Source organism: Lithobates pipiens, unplaced genomic scaffold, assembly GCF_037356315.1.
Source record: "Lithobates pipiens isolate NorthernLeopardFrog02 unplaced genomic scaffold, aLitPip1_a1.2 Scaffold_10, whole genome shotgun sequence".
NCBI classification, from domain to species: Eukaryota; Metazoa; Chordata; class Amphibia; order Anura; family Ranidae; genus Lithobates; species Lithobates pipiens.
Genome location: NW_027507686.1, coordinates 163,405,892 through 163,424,040, shown reverse-complemented (window position 1 = coordinate 163,424,040; position 18,149 = coordinate 163,405,892). Strand labels below are relative to the sequence as shown.

The window sequence follows — 18,149 nt, the reverse complement described above, 5'->3', positions numbered from 1 at the left end:
CATCATCCACATTGAGTTTGCTTCTGGGTTTAACCAGTTGCCGACCGCCGCACGCCGATGTACGTCGGTACAATGGCACGGGCAGGCATAAGGACATACATGTACGTCCCTTGCCTCCCGCGGGTCGGGGGCCCGATCGGGCCCCCGCCCGGTGCCTGCGGCGGTCGGTATTCGTACGGGAGCGATCCCGGACGAGGGGACGGCCATTCATTCATGGCCACCCCCTCGCGATCGCTCCCGACGAATAGAAATCCCCGGTGACATCACTTCCTCTCCTGTAATGTAAACACAGGAGAGGAAGTGATGTATTCTCTCCTCCGTGTCGGTATTTTTCGTTCCGACACGGAGGAGAGCGGATCAGTAAGTTGCACCAACACTCTACACACACAGTAGAACATGCCAGGCACACTCACACCCCCCCTTTACCCCCCGATCACCCCCCCAATTACCCCTGCCCCCCAGTCACAGTGACACCAATGTCATTTTTTTTTTTTTTTTGCATTGGTGTCATTTGTGACTGTAATAACTGTTAGGGCAGTTAGAGTTAGCCCCCTTTAGTTCTAATGTACCCCCCTAACCCCCCCAATAAAGGTTTAACCCCGTGATCACCCCCCGTCGCCAGTGTCACTAAGGCTGGGTTCACATTGCAGCGGTTTATGAGAACGAATGTGATTCGCACCGCACTGCAGTGCAAATCACATCCGATCTCTGTGCGATTCGAGTTCAGCCATTCGCCGCACCCGCCACACCCGCCGCAAATTCGCACGGGACCCTTTTTTTGGCCCGCAGCAGAATCGGATCGCATGGGTGTTCACACCATGCGATCCGAGTTTGCAGATCGCACTGCGATATGCGAACTGATCTGGGGGTGTCAGTAACATTTCACTGACACTCCCAGCAGTTCGCATAGGGCAGTGTGAACTGCCGCCGGGAGGCATGCGATGCGGGAACCCGCCGCGGATTCGCGGCGTTTCCGCATCGCTCCAGTGTGAACCCAGCCTAATAAGCGATCATTTTTCTGATCGCCGTATTAGTGTCACAGGTGACGCTAGTTAGGCAGGTAGGTATTTAGGTTCGCCGCAGCTTTTTATAGCGCCAGGGACCCCCATATACTACCGCATAAAGCCCCCTGATTGCCCCCTAGTTAACCCTTTCACCAGTGATCACCATATAACTGTTACAGGTGACGCTGGTTGGTTAGTTATTTTTTTATAGTTTCAGGGCACCCGCCATTTATTACCTAATAAAGGTTTAACCCCCTGATCACCCGGCGGGTGTCATTTGTGACTAATAACTGTTAGGGCAGTTAGGGTTAGCCCCCTTTAGTTCTAAGGTACCCCCCTAACCCCCCCCAATAAAGGTTTAACCCCGTGATCACCCCCCGTCGCCAGTGTCACTAAGGCTGGGTTCACATTGCAGCGGTTTATGAGAACGGATGTGATTCGCACCGCACTGCAGTGCAAATCACATCCGATCTCTGTGCGATTCGAGTTCAGCCATTCGCCGCACCCGCCGCAAATTCGCACGGGACCCTTTTTTTGGCCCGCAGCAGAATCGGATCGCATGGGTGTTCACACCATGCGATCCGAGTTTGCAGATCGCACTGCGATATGCGAACTGATCTGGGGGTGTCAGTAACATTTCACTGACACTCCCAGCAGTTCGCATAGGGCAGTGTGAACTGCCGCCGGGAGGCATGCGATGCGGGAACCCGCCGCGCATTCGTGGCGTTCCCGCATCGCTCCAGTGTGAACCCAGCCTAATAAGCGATCGTTTTTCTGATCGCTGTATTAGTGTCACAGGTGACGCTAGTTAGGCAGGTAGGTATTTAGGTTCGCTGCAGCTTTTTATAGCGCCAGGGACCCCCATATACTACCGCATAAAGCCCCCTAATTGCCCCCTAGTTAACCCTTTCACCAGTGATCACCATATAACTGTTACAGGTGACGCTGGTTGGTTAGTTATTTTTTTATAGTTTCAGGGCACCCGCCATTTATTACCTAGTCTCACTAGTGTACCCCTAAATTTAGGGGTGTCTACTTTCCAAAATGGGGTCATTTGGGGGGGGTTTGTGCCATCTTGGCATTTTATGGCCTTCAAAACTGTAACGCCCTTAGAAAGCCTGAAGGCGGTGCTTGGTTTTCGGGGCCCCGTACGCGGCTAGGCTCCCAAAAAGTCCCACATATGTGGTATCCCCGTACTCAGGAGAAGCAGCAGAATTTATTTTGGGGTGTCATTTCACATATGCCCATGGCATGCATGAGCAATATATCATTTAGTGACAACTTTGTGAAAAAAAAAAAAAAAAAGTTTGTAATTTTCCCGCAACTTGTGGCAAAATATAAAATATTCCATGAACTCAACATGCCTCTCAGCAAATAGCTTGGGGTGTCTACTTTCTAAAATGGGGTCATTTGTGGGGGTTTTGTGCCATCTTGGCATTTTATGGCCTTCAAAACTGTAATAGGTAGTGAGAAGTGAACTCAAAAATTTACGCCCTTAGAAAGCCTGAAGGCGGTGCTTGGTTTTCGGGGCCCCGTACGCGGCTAGGCTCCCAAAAAGTCCCTTATATGTGGTATCCCCATACTCAGGAGAAGCAGCAGAATTTATTTTGGGGTGTCATTTCACATACGCCCATAGCATGTGTGAGCAATATATCATTTAGTGACAACTTTGTGTAAAAAAAAAAAAAAAAATTTTTTTTTGTCATTATTCAATCGCTTGAGGCAAAAAAATAAAATATTCAATGGGCTCAACATGCCTCTTATCAATTTCCTTAGGGGGTCTACTTTCCAAAATGGGGTCATTTGGGGGGGTTTTGTACTGCCCTGCCATTTTAGCACCTCAAGAAATGAGATAGGCAGTCGTAAACTAAAAGCTGCGTAAATTCCAGAAAACTTACCTTAGTTTGTAGATGTGACAACTTTTGCGCAAACCAATAAATATACAATTATTGACTTTTTTTTACCAAAGACATGTGGCTGAATACATTTTGGCCTAAATGTATGACTAAAATTGAGTTTATTGGATTTTTCTAATAACAAAAAGTAGAAAATATCATCATTTTTTTTTCAAAATTTGCGGTCTTTTTACGTTTATATCGCAAAAAATAAAAATCGCAGAGGCAATCAAATACCATCAAAAGAAAGCTCTATTTGTGGGAAGAAAAGGACGCAAATTTTGTTTGGGTACAACATTGCATGACCGCGCAATTACCAGTTAAAGCAGCGCAGTGCCAAAGTGTAAAAAGACCTCTGGTCATTTACCAGCAAAATGGTCCGGTCTGAAAGTGGTTAATAAGCACTTAAAAGTGGTTGTAAAACCTGTTATACCGCTTTTACCTACAGGTAAGCCTATCGCAAGGCTTACCTGTAGGTACCTTGAATATCTCCTAAACTTGCAGTTTAGAAGATATTCCGTATATGCTCTGCTGCCGAATGTCATGGGCGCATGCGCACTGAAGAAAGGGGGCGCTGGTGCCATTTCTACAGGAGTCATGCTGTGACCGGCAGCTCCAGCCAATCGCAGTGCCAGAGCCATGAACCTCAGGCTCCGGCACTGTAACTCCAGTGGAAGATGTCCGCACTGTACTCAGAGGGCCGACGCCGATCCAGGGCAACGTTCTAAGGTAAGTATTTATTTTTTATATTGAGCTAGTATGTGATGCATACTAGCTCATTATGCCTTTTTGTCTTGCAGGGTTTTTATTTTTTTCCAAGTTTACAATCTTTTTAAAGTGGATGTAAACCCGAGTCATTCAATTTTGAGCTGGGCACACCTATCTGGAGTGTGTTCTTATCTCTCTTCAAAGCACAAAGTCCCGTGTCTTTCTCCTGCTTCACTCTTCTGTTATCAGAATGATAACTTTTGACAAGTTCTCCCTAAATGGAGATAAAACCAGCCTGAAAGGGGAGGTTGCTATAGATTAGCAGAGAGCTAAACTATTCACAGGAAAGCCCTGAGAGTCTGTGGAGTGAGGGTGTGTCTTCCCACCTCCCATCAGCTGTCTTGGCTGCATGCCCAGTCTTCGCACACCATGCTGAACAGGAAGAGAAAATCTCTAAGTTAATGTGAACTTTCTAAAGAATATATAAAGCTGAAGACCGCAGATATACATGTCAAACTTATGTAGGGAGATTGTATCATCTGAGGCTGTTCACTTCACTGGGTATATATTTACATTCAGACCCCCCCCCCCCAAGCAGCGTATATTCTTATCTTGCTCTCGCTCTGCACAGTTCCACTGTGTGGACTGATGAAAGAAAGTCATAGGCAAAGGAAAATGTTGCTTTAAGAACTAGCAGCATAATGTCACGAATGTTTACAAGTCTGTCACGCTCTGTGCTCTGTCCCTCCAGCACTCACTGGAGTGCAGAAAGTGTAGGCGGTGAGACTGGACATCTCAGGCGGTCAGTGTTGCCTGAGAGGCTGAGCCGGCTGCAGGTTAGGCATCTGGGAGGATCCCAACTTTGTCCAGATCCCTACAGAGCCTGGACTGGCTCTGTGACATCAGCTGACGGCTGATATGGTTTTTTCACATGAATATAAATGTTTGATTTATCTTTCTGATGTAAATATTGTACTTTTTGAAGTGGAGAGCGCTTCACTATTTTTAAAAATATTTTTCAAGGTTTCTGTGACGGGCACTAAATAGTCATTATACTACCTTTGGAAGAGAGAGCTATTAGTAGTTTGTGTAGTAGCATGGGGAAATCTATACACTTTATTTAAGAGCCCTTTCACACTTGGGTGTGGTGGCATTGGCAGTAAAGCGCCGCTATATTTTAGCGGGGTTTTTCGGCCACTAGCGGGGCGCTTTTAACTATGCTATCGGCTGAAAAAAGGTTAACACCCGCAAAGCGCCACTGCACATTGATAAAGCACCACAAAGATGTTGTTTGCAGGACTTATTTTTTATTTTTTTTTGATATCCTGCCAGTGCACCACTCATGTAAAAGCCTTCGGGCTTTTACAGGCGCTATTTTTAGCGCTCTAGCGCCTTTAAAGCACGTTAATGTGAAAGGGGTCTAAAAGCTCTGTATTGCAGTACACATGTATGTAAATCTGTGAAAAGAGAGAAAAATTAACAACACGAGGCTCAGAAGAAACAATAGCACAGTATAATATATACGATGGGAAGGGGGAGGTAAGTATAGAGGGCTTTAACAGTATTTTGCTTGGAACGTGAGATTGAAAGCAAAGTGGTTGTTAACCCACTTTTGTTACATGTTGCCATCCTCTCTGCAGCATTTTAATTGTCCCTGTGCCTGTGTTCTGAAAAAAAACCTCCAAGCTGAGCGGCTGGAGCTGAGCTCATACAGTTACAATCGTGCAGTGCAGTTTTATTTTTACAGAACACAGGCACATGGACAATTAATATAAAGGCGCAAAGAGGATGCGAGCACAGACGCCAGTCATCAGAGCGTGATGCGGTGCGCCGCTGGATGTCGATTATGCCTGTGCGTGGCCGGTGTAATGACATATTGGGCGACCCATCACAGTTTGCTATGGAAGTGACGTTCCTTTGCCGCCATCTTGCTACACCCCAAACTCGTCCACAGTAAGGATACACTAAGAAGGGGGAAAGCGGACATGTTACACCCACCGGAGTTTTGCATTTTACACATATTTATAAAAGTCAGTTTATATAGGGAAATACAGGACTTGCAACTCCATCTTACTACTTAGATCTTGAATTTTAAAAGCAGCGCCAACCCTGAGTGTGTGTATGTATATAATATTATTATTATTATACAAATACATACATTTTTCTCCTGTATATCTATCTAAAATGTGCTGTAGCATTTTATGGCCTCTCATTGGATTCACATACTTGGGCAGCTTTTGTGGTGGTTAATTATCTTTATTTTTTATTTTTTGTGCGTTTCAAAAAAAGTGTACGCAATCCTCCTGATAAATTGTGATTTATAATTATGACTGTCATTTTTGTTGCGGTAGATGATGTTGCAGAGTCTGAAGAGTCGGGGAGTGAAGATGAAGAGGATGACCTTGATGAAGAGGATGGTGAAGAGGAGGAAGGATCTGGTTAGTTTCAACACAAAGATCATAAAATCCAGTCACTTTTCTTTATTTCCCCAGTAGATCTAAACCCAAGCTTTTATTAAAATGTCTGGTGACCCTGCCATAAAGGTCTTTAATTTCAGTTACTTCCTGTTAGGTGACAAGTTGTGCCTCTGGTAGGTCACTGGAGCAATTACATGTAGACAGCAAGTGGAGGTCTGCGGTTCAATAGGGAGAGCTTGGAACTATTTTTTAAAGAGCAACTGTCATCTCTGTCCTGCAGCGGCTCCTCCCCTGACCTACTGTTGACTCACCAACAGTCCCATTCACTTTAATGTGACGTCTGGTTTGGCAGTGACGCAACACAGCAAGGGACGTGGTGGCAGCAGGTGAGTGGATGCCCGCTAATGGGCATGATGGATCTGAAATGACAGGCTCTCTTTAAATGCAAGGACTTATTCTTGCTGGTAGTTAGTATCTTTAATATTTGCAAACAAAATGAAGGTTACCTATTTAGAATAATAAGCTGTAATGTTAGACAACCCAGTCTAGCTACGTTGACATGAATTGAGCATCCACAACGCGGGCTGCGTAACTATAAAATGCACCTTTTTAAGGGGCATGCGGGTTGGTGACACAGGCATTCCCAGGCACTTTAACCATCAGGCTGAGCTTGATAGCAGCGGCAGTTGCTATTACGGCAGTGCGTTTATTTTTTGGTGGTACCTCTGCGCTGTGCTCAGCACTATGACCAGAGGAGGTATCTTGTATGCCGCAAAGACCAAGGATAGGAAGGGTCACCCTCAGGTCCTAAGGACCCTCCCTCTGCAACACCATCCTGTACTAAGGAGGCTGGTCAGAGTGAGTTATCAGGGGCAGCAATTGCTTCCGACACTTCAGCCCCTGTCTATAGAACTGAGCGGGTTTTCTCAGCTATTAATGGCTTTAATCACGTCTTCACACAGCAGAAGGAAACGCATTAGGTCCCCTTCTACCACCCAGGATCCCCAAACGGAGGAACTATAGGAGGGGGTAGATGAATCCCCACTCAGGGGACCGTGAACAGGCTGATTCCTCTTCTGAGGAGTCAAGTGGATAAGTATCAGCTTCACATGCTGAGAAGTTGCTGGTACATTTTCTTACTGAAATGGTTCGCTACACTTAATCGAGTCGGTTGAAGTGCCCACTTCTTGTTTGATTTCACTAAAGCCTCCTCCAGCCTTGCGTGCCTTTCCTGTCCATTCATTACTAGAAACCCAGATGAAGGCTTTTTAGGAGGGAAAAAGTGCTTAACACTTTATCCTATGGAGGAAAGATTTACTAAGATGTGGAGGAGTATACCAGCAATTGACGCTGCTATATCCTCTGTGAATAAAAATTTGACATGTCCGGTTGACAAATGCGCAAATGCTTAGGGATCCAACTGATAAAATTAAAATTCCTGTAAAAAAAAAAAAAATTTCCATGGGAGCCTCACCTTTTCTGCCTCTGGCCTCCCTTGTTTCAGAAGTCTGCAGTAGAGAGGACAGAACTCCACGGCTGCACAGGATCTGGCAGAGGAGAGGCTCACCTCTGCCACCACCCCCCTCTGTCTCGGCAGTCGACAGCAGAGAGGAGGACAGAACTTCAACAGATCTCTGTGCAGACACAGCACCCCCTAGTCCAGTGATGGCGAACCTTGGCACCCCAGATGTTTTGGAACTACATCTCCCATGATGCTCAACTACACTGCAGAGTGCATGAGCATCATGGGAAATGTAGTTCCGAAACATCTGGGGGGCCAAGGTTCGCCATCACTGCCCTAGTCTCTTCCTCCTATGGTCTTAGCATTCAGAAGATTTGGGCAGCTGACTCCAGATCCTGCACTTTCTGCTTCTTCCCAGCAGCAGCACACACTTCGGAGTGGGGAACTGTGATGTAATGGAGGGTGGGGGTCTCCTCAAACTATTTTCTGTCTGAGAAGTCTCCAATAAAGTTTCTTGTGGATGATACCAGTGTTGTCTGACCCTCTTTTTCAGACTTGCATCATGTCTTCAGTCTTGCGCTATTAAAACTAGTAGTAATCAGATGCAGAGCAAATGATCTAATATGATGGTGTAGATACATTTTATAATGTCTTACAGATGCAACCATGATGTGAATATGGCCCGCAATGAAATAGTTTGTCACCCCTGCCATAGATCTTATGCTTTAGTTATTGTCTAGATTGTTTGTTTTTTGTATACAGTTGTGCACATACGTTTACATACCCTGGCAGGATTTATGGTTTCCTGGCCATTTTTAAGAGAATAGGAATAACAACACAAACTTTTTTTCTTGCACTCATGGTTAGTGTTTGGCTGAAACCATTTATTATCAATCAATGGTTTACTCTTTTTAAATCATAATGACAACAGAAACTAGCCAAGTGACCCTGATCAAAAGTTTACATACCCTAATACACTTAATACCGTGTATTGCCCCCTTTTAACATCATTGACAGCTTGAAGTCTTTTGTGGATGAGGCTCTTTATCCTCTGATGGTGAAGCTGCCCATTACCTTTGGCAAAAAGCCTCCAGTTCATGTAATTTCATGGGCTGTCTTGCATGAACTGCACGTTTTGCGATCTCCCCAGAGTGGCTCAATGATATTGAGGTCAGGAGTAGAGATGGGCTCGGGCGTGTTCGCACAGCCCACGGTGTTGCGCTAATCATAAGCAGTGAGACATTTCCCGATCTCTGCAACCGCGCATCGGGAAAATGTCTCGCTGCTTGTGATTAGCGCCGTGCCGACTTCCTGGCGGGCTCTGCATGTGGAGTGTGCAAACACGCCTGAGCCCAACCTTAGTCAGAAGACTGAGATGGCCACTCCAGAACCTTCACTTTGCTTTAGCCAATGGCAGGTCGACTTGGATTTGTGTTTTGGATCATTGTCATGTTTTGGAATATCCAAGCACATCCCATTCACAGATTCCTGGCTGATGAATGCAAATGTTCCTCCGGTATTTTTTTGATAACATACTGCATTCATCTTGTCATCAATTTTGACCAAATTTCCTTTGCCTTTGTAGCTCACACATCCCCAAAACCTTCAGCAATCCACCTCTGTACTTCACAGTAGGAATGGTGTACCTTTCGTCATAGGCCTTGTTGACTCCTCTCCAAATGAAGCATTTATGGTTGTGGCCAAAAAGCTAAATTTTGGTCTCATGACTCCAAATCACTTTGTGGCAGAAGGATTGAGGCTTGCTTCTGTGCTGTTTGGTGTATTGTAAGCGGATACTTTTTGCCATTTGTGTAGTAATGGCTTTCTTCTGGCGACTCGACCATACAGCCCATCTTTCTTCAAGTGCCTCCTTGTGCATCTTGAAACTGCCACACCACATGTTTTTAGAGTCCTGCATTTCATCTGAAGTTATTTGTGGGTTTTTCATTGCATCCAGTACAATTTTCCTGGCAGTTGTGGCTGAAATTTTATTTGGTCTAGCTGACCGTGGTTTGGTTTCAACAGGACCCCTCATTTTACACTACTTGATTAGAGTTTGATTAGCATTCTCAATTCCTTGGAAATCTTTTTTATATCCCTTTCCTGTTTTATACAGTTCAACTACCTCTTCCCACAGATCTTTTGAGAAATCTTTTGCTTTCCCCATGACTCAGAATCCAGAAACATAAGTGATGCACTGGATTAATGATGCAAGGGTCTGTCAGTAGTCCAGAAACTCATTGACTTTTTACACACACACACACACACACACACACACACACACACACACACTCTCTAATTTCATGCAAACAAATCACAGGGGAGGGTGGTTACCTTTTTTTAATAGCCATTCAAACTCCTTTGTGTCAACTTCTGTGCATCTTATCAGGCCAAAATCGCCAGGTTATGTAAACTTTTGATCAGGGTCATTTTGGTAGTTTCTGTTGGTATTGTGAATTAATGAGAATAAACACAGTTGATGATAAATGGCTTCAGCCAAACACTAACCATGAGTGAAAAATTATTTTGTGTTATTCATATGCTCTACAAAATGGCCAAGAAATCATAAATTCTAACAGGGTATGTAAACTTATGAGCACAACTGTACATGATTGTGCTGTTAAAGTTGTGTGTGTATATAATATATAATATATATATATATATATATATATATATATATATATATATATATATATATATATATATATATATATATATATATATATATATATATATATATATATATATATATATATATATATATATATATATATATATATATTTTTTTTTTTTTTTTTTTTAATTAAAATTATGCATTTGTTTTTGTGTTGCCTTAAATCTTTATCCATCATAGACTTTAATAAATGTCATATCTGTTAGATTCAGAGGAAGAGGATGAAGAAGAGCTGCCTTTACAAAGCTCAGAACCTGCTCTTTCTGCAGCAGATTTGAATGAGGGTGTGAGCTCAGATGAGGAAAGAGAGAACTGTCCCATCTGTCTGAATGGCTTCAGAGACCAGGTTGTGGGAACCCCAGAAAATTGCAACCATTACTTCTGCCTGGACTGCATCGCAGAGTGGTCTAAGGTTAGTTACGGCATGTACACATCTGATGAGAGATATGGTCCCTTTATGAAGTCTTCTGATCTATCCTCTTTTTGTTCTTGTAATATGGCTGGTGGTGTATGTTTTTGTGTGCTTATTTGACTTGAATTTGATTTCACTTTATTTAAATGCCACTGGTTTTGGATTTTTTTTTTTTTCATACTTGCATAAAATGTGAGGTGGTCATATTTCGTTTGAGTGTTTAGCAGCCCTAATGTCGTGAATGATGAGTTGTGTATAATGTTTAGAATGTGTGCTGTTTTACAATATGCATCATCCCTTTTTATTGAAATAACCATAGATAAACTGATATTGTAGTCATTGTTCTATGGTAAGTGTGTTGATTTTGGGCAAGTGTGTGTGGTGGGGGGGCAGATAATCATGCCATTCAAGCTTCTTGTATAGAAGACTGAATCTTTTTGGACTTTTTCATGCTGTGTTGTGTTTTGTGGGGTTATGTGGTTGGGTTTTTTTTTTTTTGTGTGGGGGGGTACATTTAATAGGCTACTTGCCCTAAAATGTGTACTGAGCTGTAAGGCTTGGTTGATACACTACAGTTGACGTTTGGCATTGCAGCGCTTCCCTCGCCAAAAACACTGCACTAGAATCTCTGAAGCCTTGCACTTCTAAACAAATAGAAGGTGCCACCATATCGGTTTAAATCAAAATATCAATATTAATAATAATAATAATAAATCAAATATCAATATCATATCAAAAACTGTTTAAAGTGGTTGTAAACCCTTACAAACCACTTTGACCTACAGGTAAGCCTAGATTAAGGCTTACCTGTAGGTTCAAGAAATATCTCCTAAACCTATATGGTTTAGGAGATATTTGCCCAAAAACAGGCACCGCTGTCTACGGCGCATGCGCCGTAGACAGCGGCGCACTGAGCGCGGCATTCTCAACGGCGGAGCTGCCGCGCGTGTCGGCTCCCGTGCGCATGCGCGGGAGTGACGTCATAGCGGCTTCACTGAATGACAGCGGCGGAGCTGCGAGACCCCACCAAGAAGATGGATGCGGCGGACTACAGGGGACAGTGGTGACTTCGCTGGCTCCTGTGTCAGGTAAGTGACACATAATGGACTACTATGCAATGCATAGTAGTCCATTATGCTTTACCTTTGCAGGGAATGAAAGAGGAAGTAAACTCATCAGGGTTTACTTCCTCTTTAAAAATCCACTCCCAAAAGTAGAAGAAATGCAGGTTCATTATCTGTCTTTAGTCACTAGTAGGACTCTATGGAAAGCAGCCAAAATGCTGGCAGATGGATATGTAGTGCACACGGATCATCCAATACACTGCTGGAAGAGCTGCAACCATCATACAAGTGATTCTCCCTAATTGGACTTATTTACCTTGAGACTTTATTCTTTTCTTTTTCATACATCATGGAACACAGGCTAATATTCATTACCTGCTGGGTTATACTCCATCTCCAGATAAATGAACACTGGTAGACCAAAGGTCTTTAGACAAGAAGTGATTCCCCTATATAACCCCTCCCATACACGAAGTACTGCAGTTTTTTGTTTTTTTTAACCAGTGTCTACAAGGTAGATGGCATTTTTTGTTCGAGCTCTCTGAGCTTCAGGTCTCTTGTCGCACAAACTGTTCTTAAATCAAGGGATTAACTGATCGGATCCATTTGACACAGGCTTTACATACTTAGATAAATGGTGCCCTAACCTCGCAAAGAAGAGTCAAGATCCTGCAAGCTGTTGCCTGTAATGTGGCCTCCAGGTGCTGGACCCTGCGCAGTGGAATCCTGGACACCACAGCGCTAAGCCATTCCTGCCGGGTGGTGTACAGGTCCAAGGGAGTGGACCCTAAACATAAAAAATGGTACCCAGTCCTTGAAGGTCTTCAAGTGACAGGAACCTGGGTGAAGGGTTGAAGGGTTAAGATTGGGTTCTTCGTTTCTAAGCTGCCCTACGCCTGGATGTGTAAGTGAAACCCCCTTTTGTTGTTGTTGTAGGGTGTCCCAGTGATTGTAACAATCAGTCAAGCTAGCTAGAGGCTGGACACCTGTGTGCAGTGATCATACAGGGGAAGTTATGGGCTAGATGTGGGTGTTTGCAAAGTATACCTTTTTTATTGTCTGGCTGTTTTTTACCTGTATAAAAACGCACGATGGTGCACCATTTTGCCTTGGTTCACCATGGTGCACGTGCGTTTGCAAGAGTGCTGCTGTGCGCACATGCATTGGCAAAAGCTCTGCTGGAAGGCAGCTGTGGGACACAGAGTATGCTCTGCACAGGCACTTGCAGCAGTTCATTTCTGCTTACCTGGGTCACGTGAGTTACCTAGTGATGCTTGGCAGGCTAACATTGCTTAGCAGGATTGTTACATAGGGGCTTGGTGAACCTTATTAAACGGTCTCCCTTCTGAGGTGTTTTAAATACTACACAAAAGTACTGTCTTTGTGGCTAGTAAATGTCTTAAAAAAAAAAGAGGAGCCGGACTAACACTACAGGGAAGGGCACACCTACGTCGTCAGTTTCTGATGAACCTAGCCGTATCTAGTGTTGTAACCTCTGAAGGACCAGAGGCTTCTGGGCAATCTGAGCCACTGTGCCTATCTGGCATTGTGCCTACAGTCATCGCTGCTGCTTCACCCTTATCACCAAGGATGAACTGTCCTTGGCCCTAGCTGGAGAGCACAGGATTTCTGGCATGATTGCCTCCATCCCGCAAGGTGGCAAGAAGCATGACAGATCCCCCTCCCTGGAGCCTCCTAGTCTGGAGCAGGAATGGGTTGAGGATAGGGAAGAGCTAAAAGCTCAGGCTTCTGCGGAGGGCCCGGCAGATGAGTCTGTTTCTGGACAAGAAGACATCCAGTTGATTTCTCTCACTTGCAGAGGCTTTTGAGCCTGATTCTGACCAAAATGGTTCGTCCCGCCTTCAAGTTGCCTCTTGCAGAGGTGACTGAGCCCCCCTGGTCCTCTTTGGGATCCCTGAGGCCTCTTCAGGCCGCACAGGTTTTCCCCCTGTTGGAACAGGTGGTGTATGCTGATTGGGAACATCCTGACAGGATTTTTGTTCCTCCTAAGATGTTTTCCCTTTTATATCCCGTGGATGAAAAGTTCATTAAATGGAGCATGCCAGCCGTAGATGCAGCAGTCTCTTCCTTTAAACAAGAACTTAACTTGTCCGGTAGATAACACACAGGGCTGGAAAGACCCTGTTGACAAGAAATTTGAGTCATTAAAGCTTTTTCTTTGGCCAGTTCAGCTATTCAGCCAGCTGTTGCAGCAATTGGAATCTGCCAGTCCCTAAAAGATTAGGTCAAATGGCCTGATAGGCCTAACCAGGAGGATGATCTGCCTGAAAGTAAGACAGATATTCCTCGAGCACTGTGTTTTGCTGTCGACTCCTTTTTTAAAGGATTCAATACAGCAGATTTCTCGTTTGGCTCTCTTGTCTATACATATGCACAGCTTTTTGTGGCTCAAGAACTGGTCAGCCGAGCTTCCTTCTAAAAAGTTTTTGGCAGGTTTCCCATTTTCATGGGGAATGTTTGTTTTTTATTTGGTGATCATTTGGACAAATATATCCAAAAGATTTCCAGAGGAAAGAGTTCGCTAATTCCTCTGAAGAAAAGCACCAGACGTCCCTCGTTTTAAACAACAAAAAAAATGATAAAAATGGCACAGCAGCTACACCTATTGTACGCTAGACTGGAGAGGAAAGACTACATTTTAGAATCCCTCAGTCATTGCATACCGTCACCTCAAAAGTTAACTTAATCAAAAGTCTGAGATGTGTTCCTCTGAAATAGGGCGAGCATACAAGAAAAAGGGGAGAAGAAATTCTTCAAAAAGTAACAACCGGAATTATCAAAAATATAAATCTTTTATTGAAAAAATCTACATAAACACTGATAACTAGTGCATGTATATATGCTACACCTCCTCCACCATATACAATAAAAATAGACAATATTGTCTCATGACACAGATGGCCACCGCCACCCTCGTTTGAAACCTCAGGGACTACTTCCTCAAATGTCTCTGCATCAAGGTGGTTCCTCCACCAACAGGGCGCTAGGGCCAGGAGCAAGCCGCAGGGCCAGTAGAAGCCCTGGGTCCAAAACTCTTCCAAATCCCAGCACCAAGCCCCCCTATTGAGGGAACGCCCCCACTCCATTGAGTGGAGTGAAAGTTGCTGCACTTTGCAGACATTTGGAGAACAATAATTCAGGATGAATGGGTCACCTCAATTATCTCTCGGTTATAAGCTGAAGTTGCGGGCGCTTCCCCCTCCCCCTTTTTAAGATCCAGCATTCCCTCGGATCCTCCAAAAAAAACGTATTGCTTCAGGCACTACATCATCTAGTGCATCAAGGACTGATTGTAGAGGTTCCTGAATCCGAAAGGGGCACAGAGTTTTGCTCAAACCTGTTTACGGTTCAGAAACCAAACAGGGACACAAGGCCCATTTTGGACCTAAGATCCCTAAACAAGTATCTACTCATACAGTCCTTTCAGATGGAGCCTGTCCACTCAGTAGTAGCCTCAATCCAGAGGGGAGACTTTCTAGCTTTTATCGATATAAAAGGCGTGTATTTTACACATGCCTATCTTTCAGCCTCATCAGAGGTTCCTACGTTTTGCAGTAGAGGAACGTCATTTTCAGTTTGTGGCTCTACCCTTCGGGCATGGTACAGCTTCCCGGGTGTTCACAAAGGTCCTAGCACCAGTAATGGGTCTTTTAAGGGCCCAAAAGATCCTGGTGCTCGGGTATCTGGATGACCTCCTGCTCAAAGATCACTCATTACAGGCTCTAGAGCAGAACATATGCACAGTGCAGTATTTGAAAAGCTTAGGCTGAATCATAAATACCTAAAAGCCTTGAAACCAGCTCAAAGTCTAAAGTATTTAGGTCCGATCCTAGAAACGGTTCAAGCAAGAGCATTCTTGCCACCTATAAGGATCTGTGCCCTGAAGATTCAGATACGTCAGATAAAGGGGCACCAGACAACCCTCCATATGGCTCTGTATGAGTCTTCTAGGGTGGATGGTATCCTCCGAGGCAATGCACTATGTATGCCCAGTTCTATTCCAGGCCTTTACAACAAGACCACTTGTTGGCTTGGAACAGAAGAGGACAAGCCCTGGATTATCCAATGTGCTTATCTCCTCGGGCATGCTTTCTCCCGGTAACTTGGAGAGTACTGAATACAGATACCAGTCTCAGGCTGGAGAGTGACCCTAGAAGGGCTCACAGCTCAGGGGAAATGGTCGGGGACAGAACAGATCCTGCCCATTAACGTGCTGGAATTACAGGCAGTATGTCTGGCCCTAGGGCAGTCCTGAAGCTCCACTGTCCAGGACCATATCGGGGTTCAGTCTGACAATGCCACTGCAGTGCCCTATATAAACCACCAAGGCAGTACCAGAAAGGAGATGTACCACATACTAGCCTGGGCAGAGGGACATGTGCCGATTTCCGTAGAGAATTCCAAGGCCAACCTATTGCCATCCAGGTTCAACAAGCTACAGAAATTTGTGTCCCCAACATTCTCTGGCAATAACAGATTCTCTGATAGTTCCATGGAGCCAGTACTCCCTGGTTTATGCTTTCCCTCCATTCCCTCTCCTTCCACATTTGTTGTGCAGGAATCGGAGAGAGGGGGTTCCAGTCATTATGGTGGCACCGGCCTGGCCCAGAAGGTTCCCAGAGATGGTGAGACTAACAATATATGGGCCATGGACGCTTCCACATCGCCCCGATCTACTGTCTCAAAGTCATCCATTTCACCCCAATTTACAGTCTCTAAATTTGACGGTATGGCTATTGAAGCCAGGGTGCTGAAGGACCGTGGCATCTCGGAACCAGTAATGCCTACCCTAGTGAATGCTAGAAAAGCTGTCACTAGGAAGATTTATCATAAGCTCTGGAAGACTTGTATTGCTTGGTGTGAAGCCAGAAAATGGCATTCTCGGAAATACGTGATTGAGAGTATTTTCTCTTTTCTACAGTCAGCTGTGGAAAACAGATTGTACTCAAAGAGGTCCGATTTCAGCCTTGTCGGTTTTCTTCCAAAGGCCTTTAGCATCCCATTCGTTAGTCCGAAACTTTATGCAAGGGGCAACTCATTTGCTTCCCCCCATTAGGTCACCTAATGTGTCCTTGAGACTTGAACTTGGTGCTGTCTGTTACAGATCCCAATCGGGGAAATTCTAGACTTGCTGTCACGCAAGCTAGCCTTCCTGATGGCCATCACCTTGGCTAAAAGGGTGTTGGGGTTGAAGGCCCTTTTTGTGCAGGGAACCATACTTGATCCTTCACCACGATGGGGTAGTGCTATGACCTGTTTCCTTCTTTTTGCCAAAAGTGGTGTTGGGCTTCATTTTAAATCAGAACATTTTGTCGCCTTTTTTCTCTCAGCCTCACTCGGCGGAAGAGAGACGACTGCATTCATTGGATGTTGTCCAGGCAGTCAAGGTTTATCTGTCTATATCTTCGAAGATCTGAGGATCAGACTCCTTTTTTGTTTTACCAAAAAGACCCATGAAGGTGCAGGCAGCTTCCATTGCCAATTGAGTCCGTCAATTGACCATTTAGGTCTACGGTCTGAAACGTAAAGCTCCTCCCTTTTAGGGTGATAGCCCATTCTACCAGGGGTGTAGGGCTTTTAGCCATCAGGTATCTTTGGCTCAGATTTGTAAGGCTGCATACGTTCACAAAGTTTTATCAAGTGGATGTTCGAGCAGCAGAGGATTTGGCTTTCGGCCGCAGTGTACTGCGGGTCTGTCGTATAAGTTCTGATGGCTATTGTTTGGCAGGGTGTCTCCCTCCCGTCAAGGCTATTGCTCTGAGACATCCTAGCAGGTAATTAATATTAGCCTGAATCTGCGCCCCATGATGTACTCGAAAAGGATTTTACAGGTAAGTGTGACAAAAAATCCAATTTTTTTTTTTTTGCCCCATTTGAGTTTTTTTTCTAATCACACTTATGATAGCACTAGGATTATTCTGTAAAGTTGAGATTAGAATTGCATATATTATCCATTGTTTTACAGAATTTATATAACGCAAAGTTTGTGCAGCTCTTTACATAATTGTGGGAGACAGTACAGTTCAACACAAGGGGTTAGGAGGGCCCTATTCGTGAGATTTTCCAATCCAAAATGATGCAGTTGCATATAGGACATTTCTGTTGCCTTGTTAATCCTGCTGCTAATTTTGTAACTGTTTTTTCTGCAGAATGCCAATTCTTGCCCTGTGGACAGAATCACTTTCTCCTGCATTCATATTCGGGCACACTATGGTGGTGAGATCCTAAAAAAGGTGAGTCCCTTTTATCTGATTTACCATGTAGGGTTAAAATTTAAATTAAAACATTTTCCTAATTGTTTAGATGTACATGTGATCATTATAAACAATGCAGATTCTTGAAATCTGCACAGGATTTTTTTGAACATGCATTTTCTCGTTATTTTATTTATTTTTAACGCTATAACTGATGTTTGAATTACACTAGTGATTGCGTTGGATATTAAAAGCACCACTGAATACAGTAAGGGCCGGTTCACACTGCAGGCGAGGC

General features: G+C 44.3%; 1 protein-coding gene across 2 annotated transcripts in view; it reads left to right on the top strand.

The window, feature by feature from the left end:
- Window positions 1-18,149, top strand: part of PHRF1 (PHD and ring finger domains 1) — a 94,505-nt gene that overhangs the window by 25,047 nt on the left and 51,309 nt on the right. For both annotated transcript variants that reach the window (XM_077458946.1, XM_077458937.1), the window contains exons 3-5: window positions 5,959-6,045; window positions 10,367-10,572; window positions 17,807-17,890. In XM_077458946.1, coding sequence (XP_077315072.1) covers window positions 5,959-6,045; window positions 10,367-10,572; window positions 17,807-17,890 — 377 coding nt within the window. The remainder of the gene's footprint in view (window positions 1-5,958; window positions 6,046-10,366; window positions 10,573-17,806; window positions 17,891-18,149) is intronic.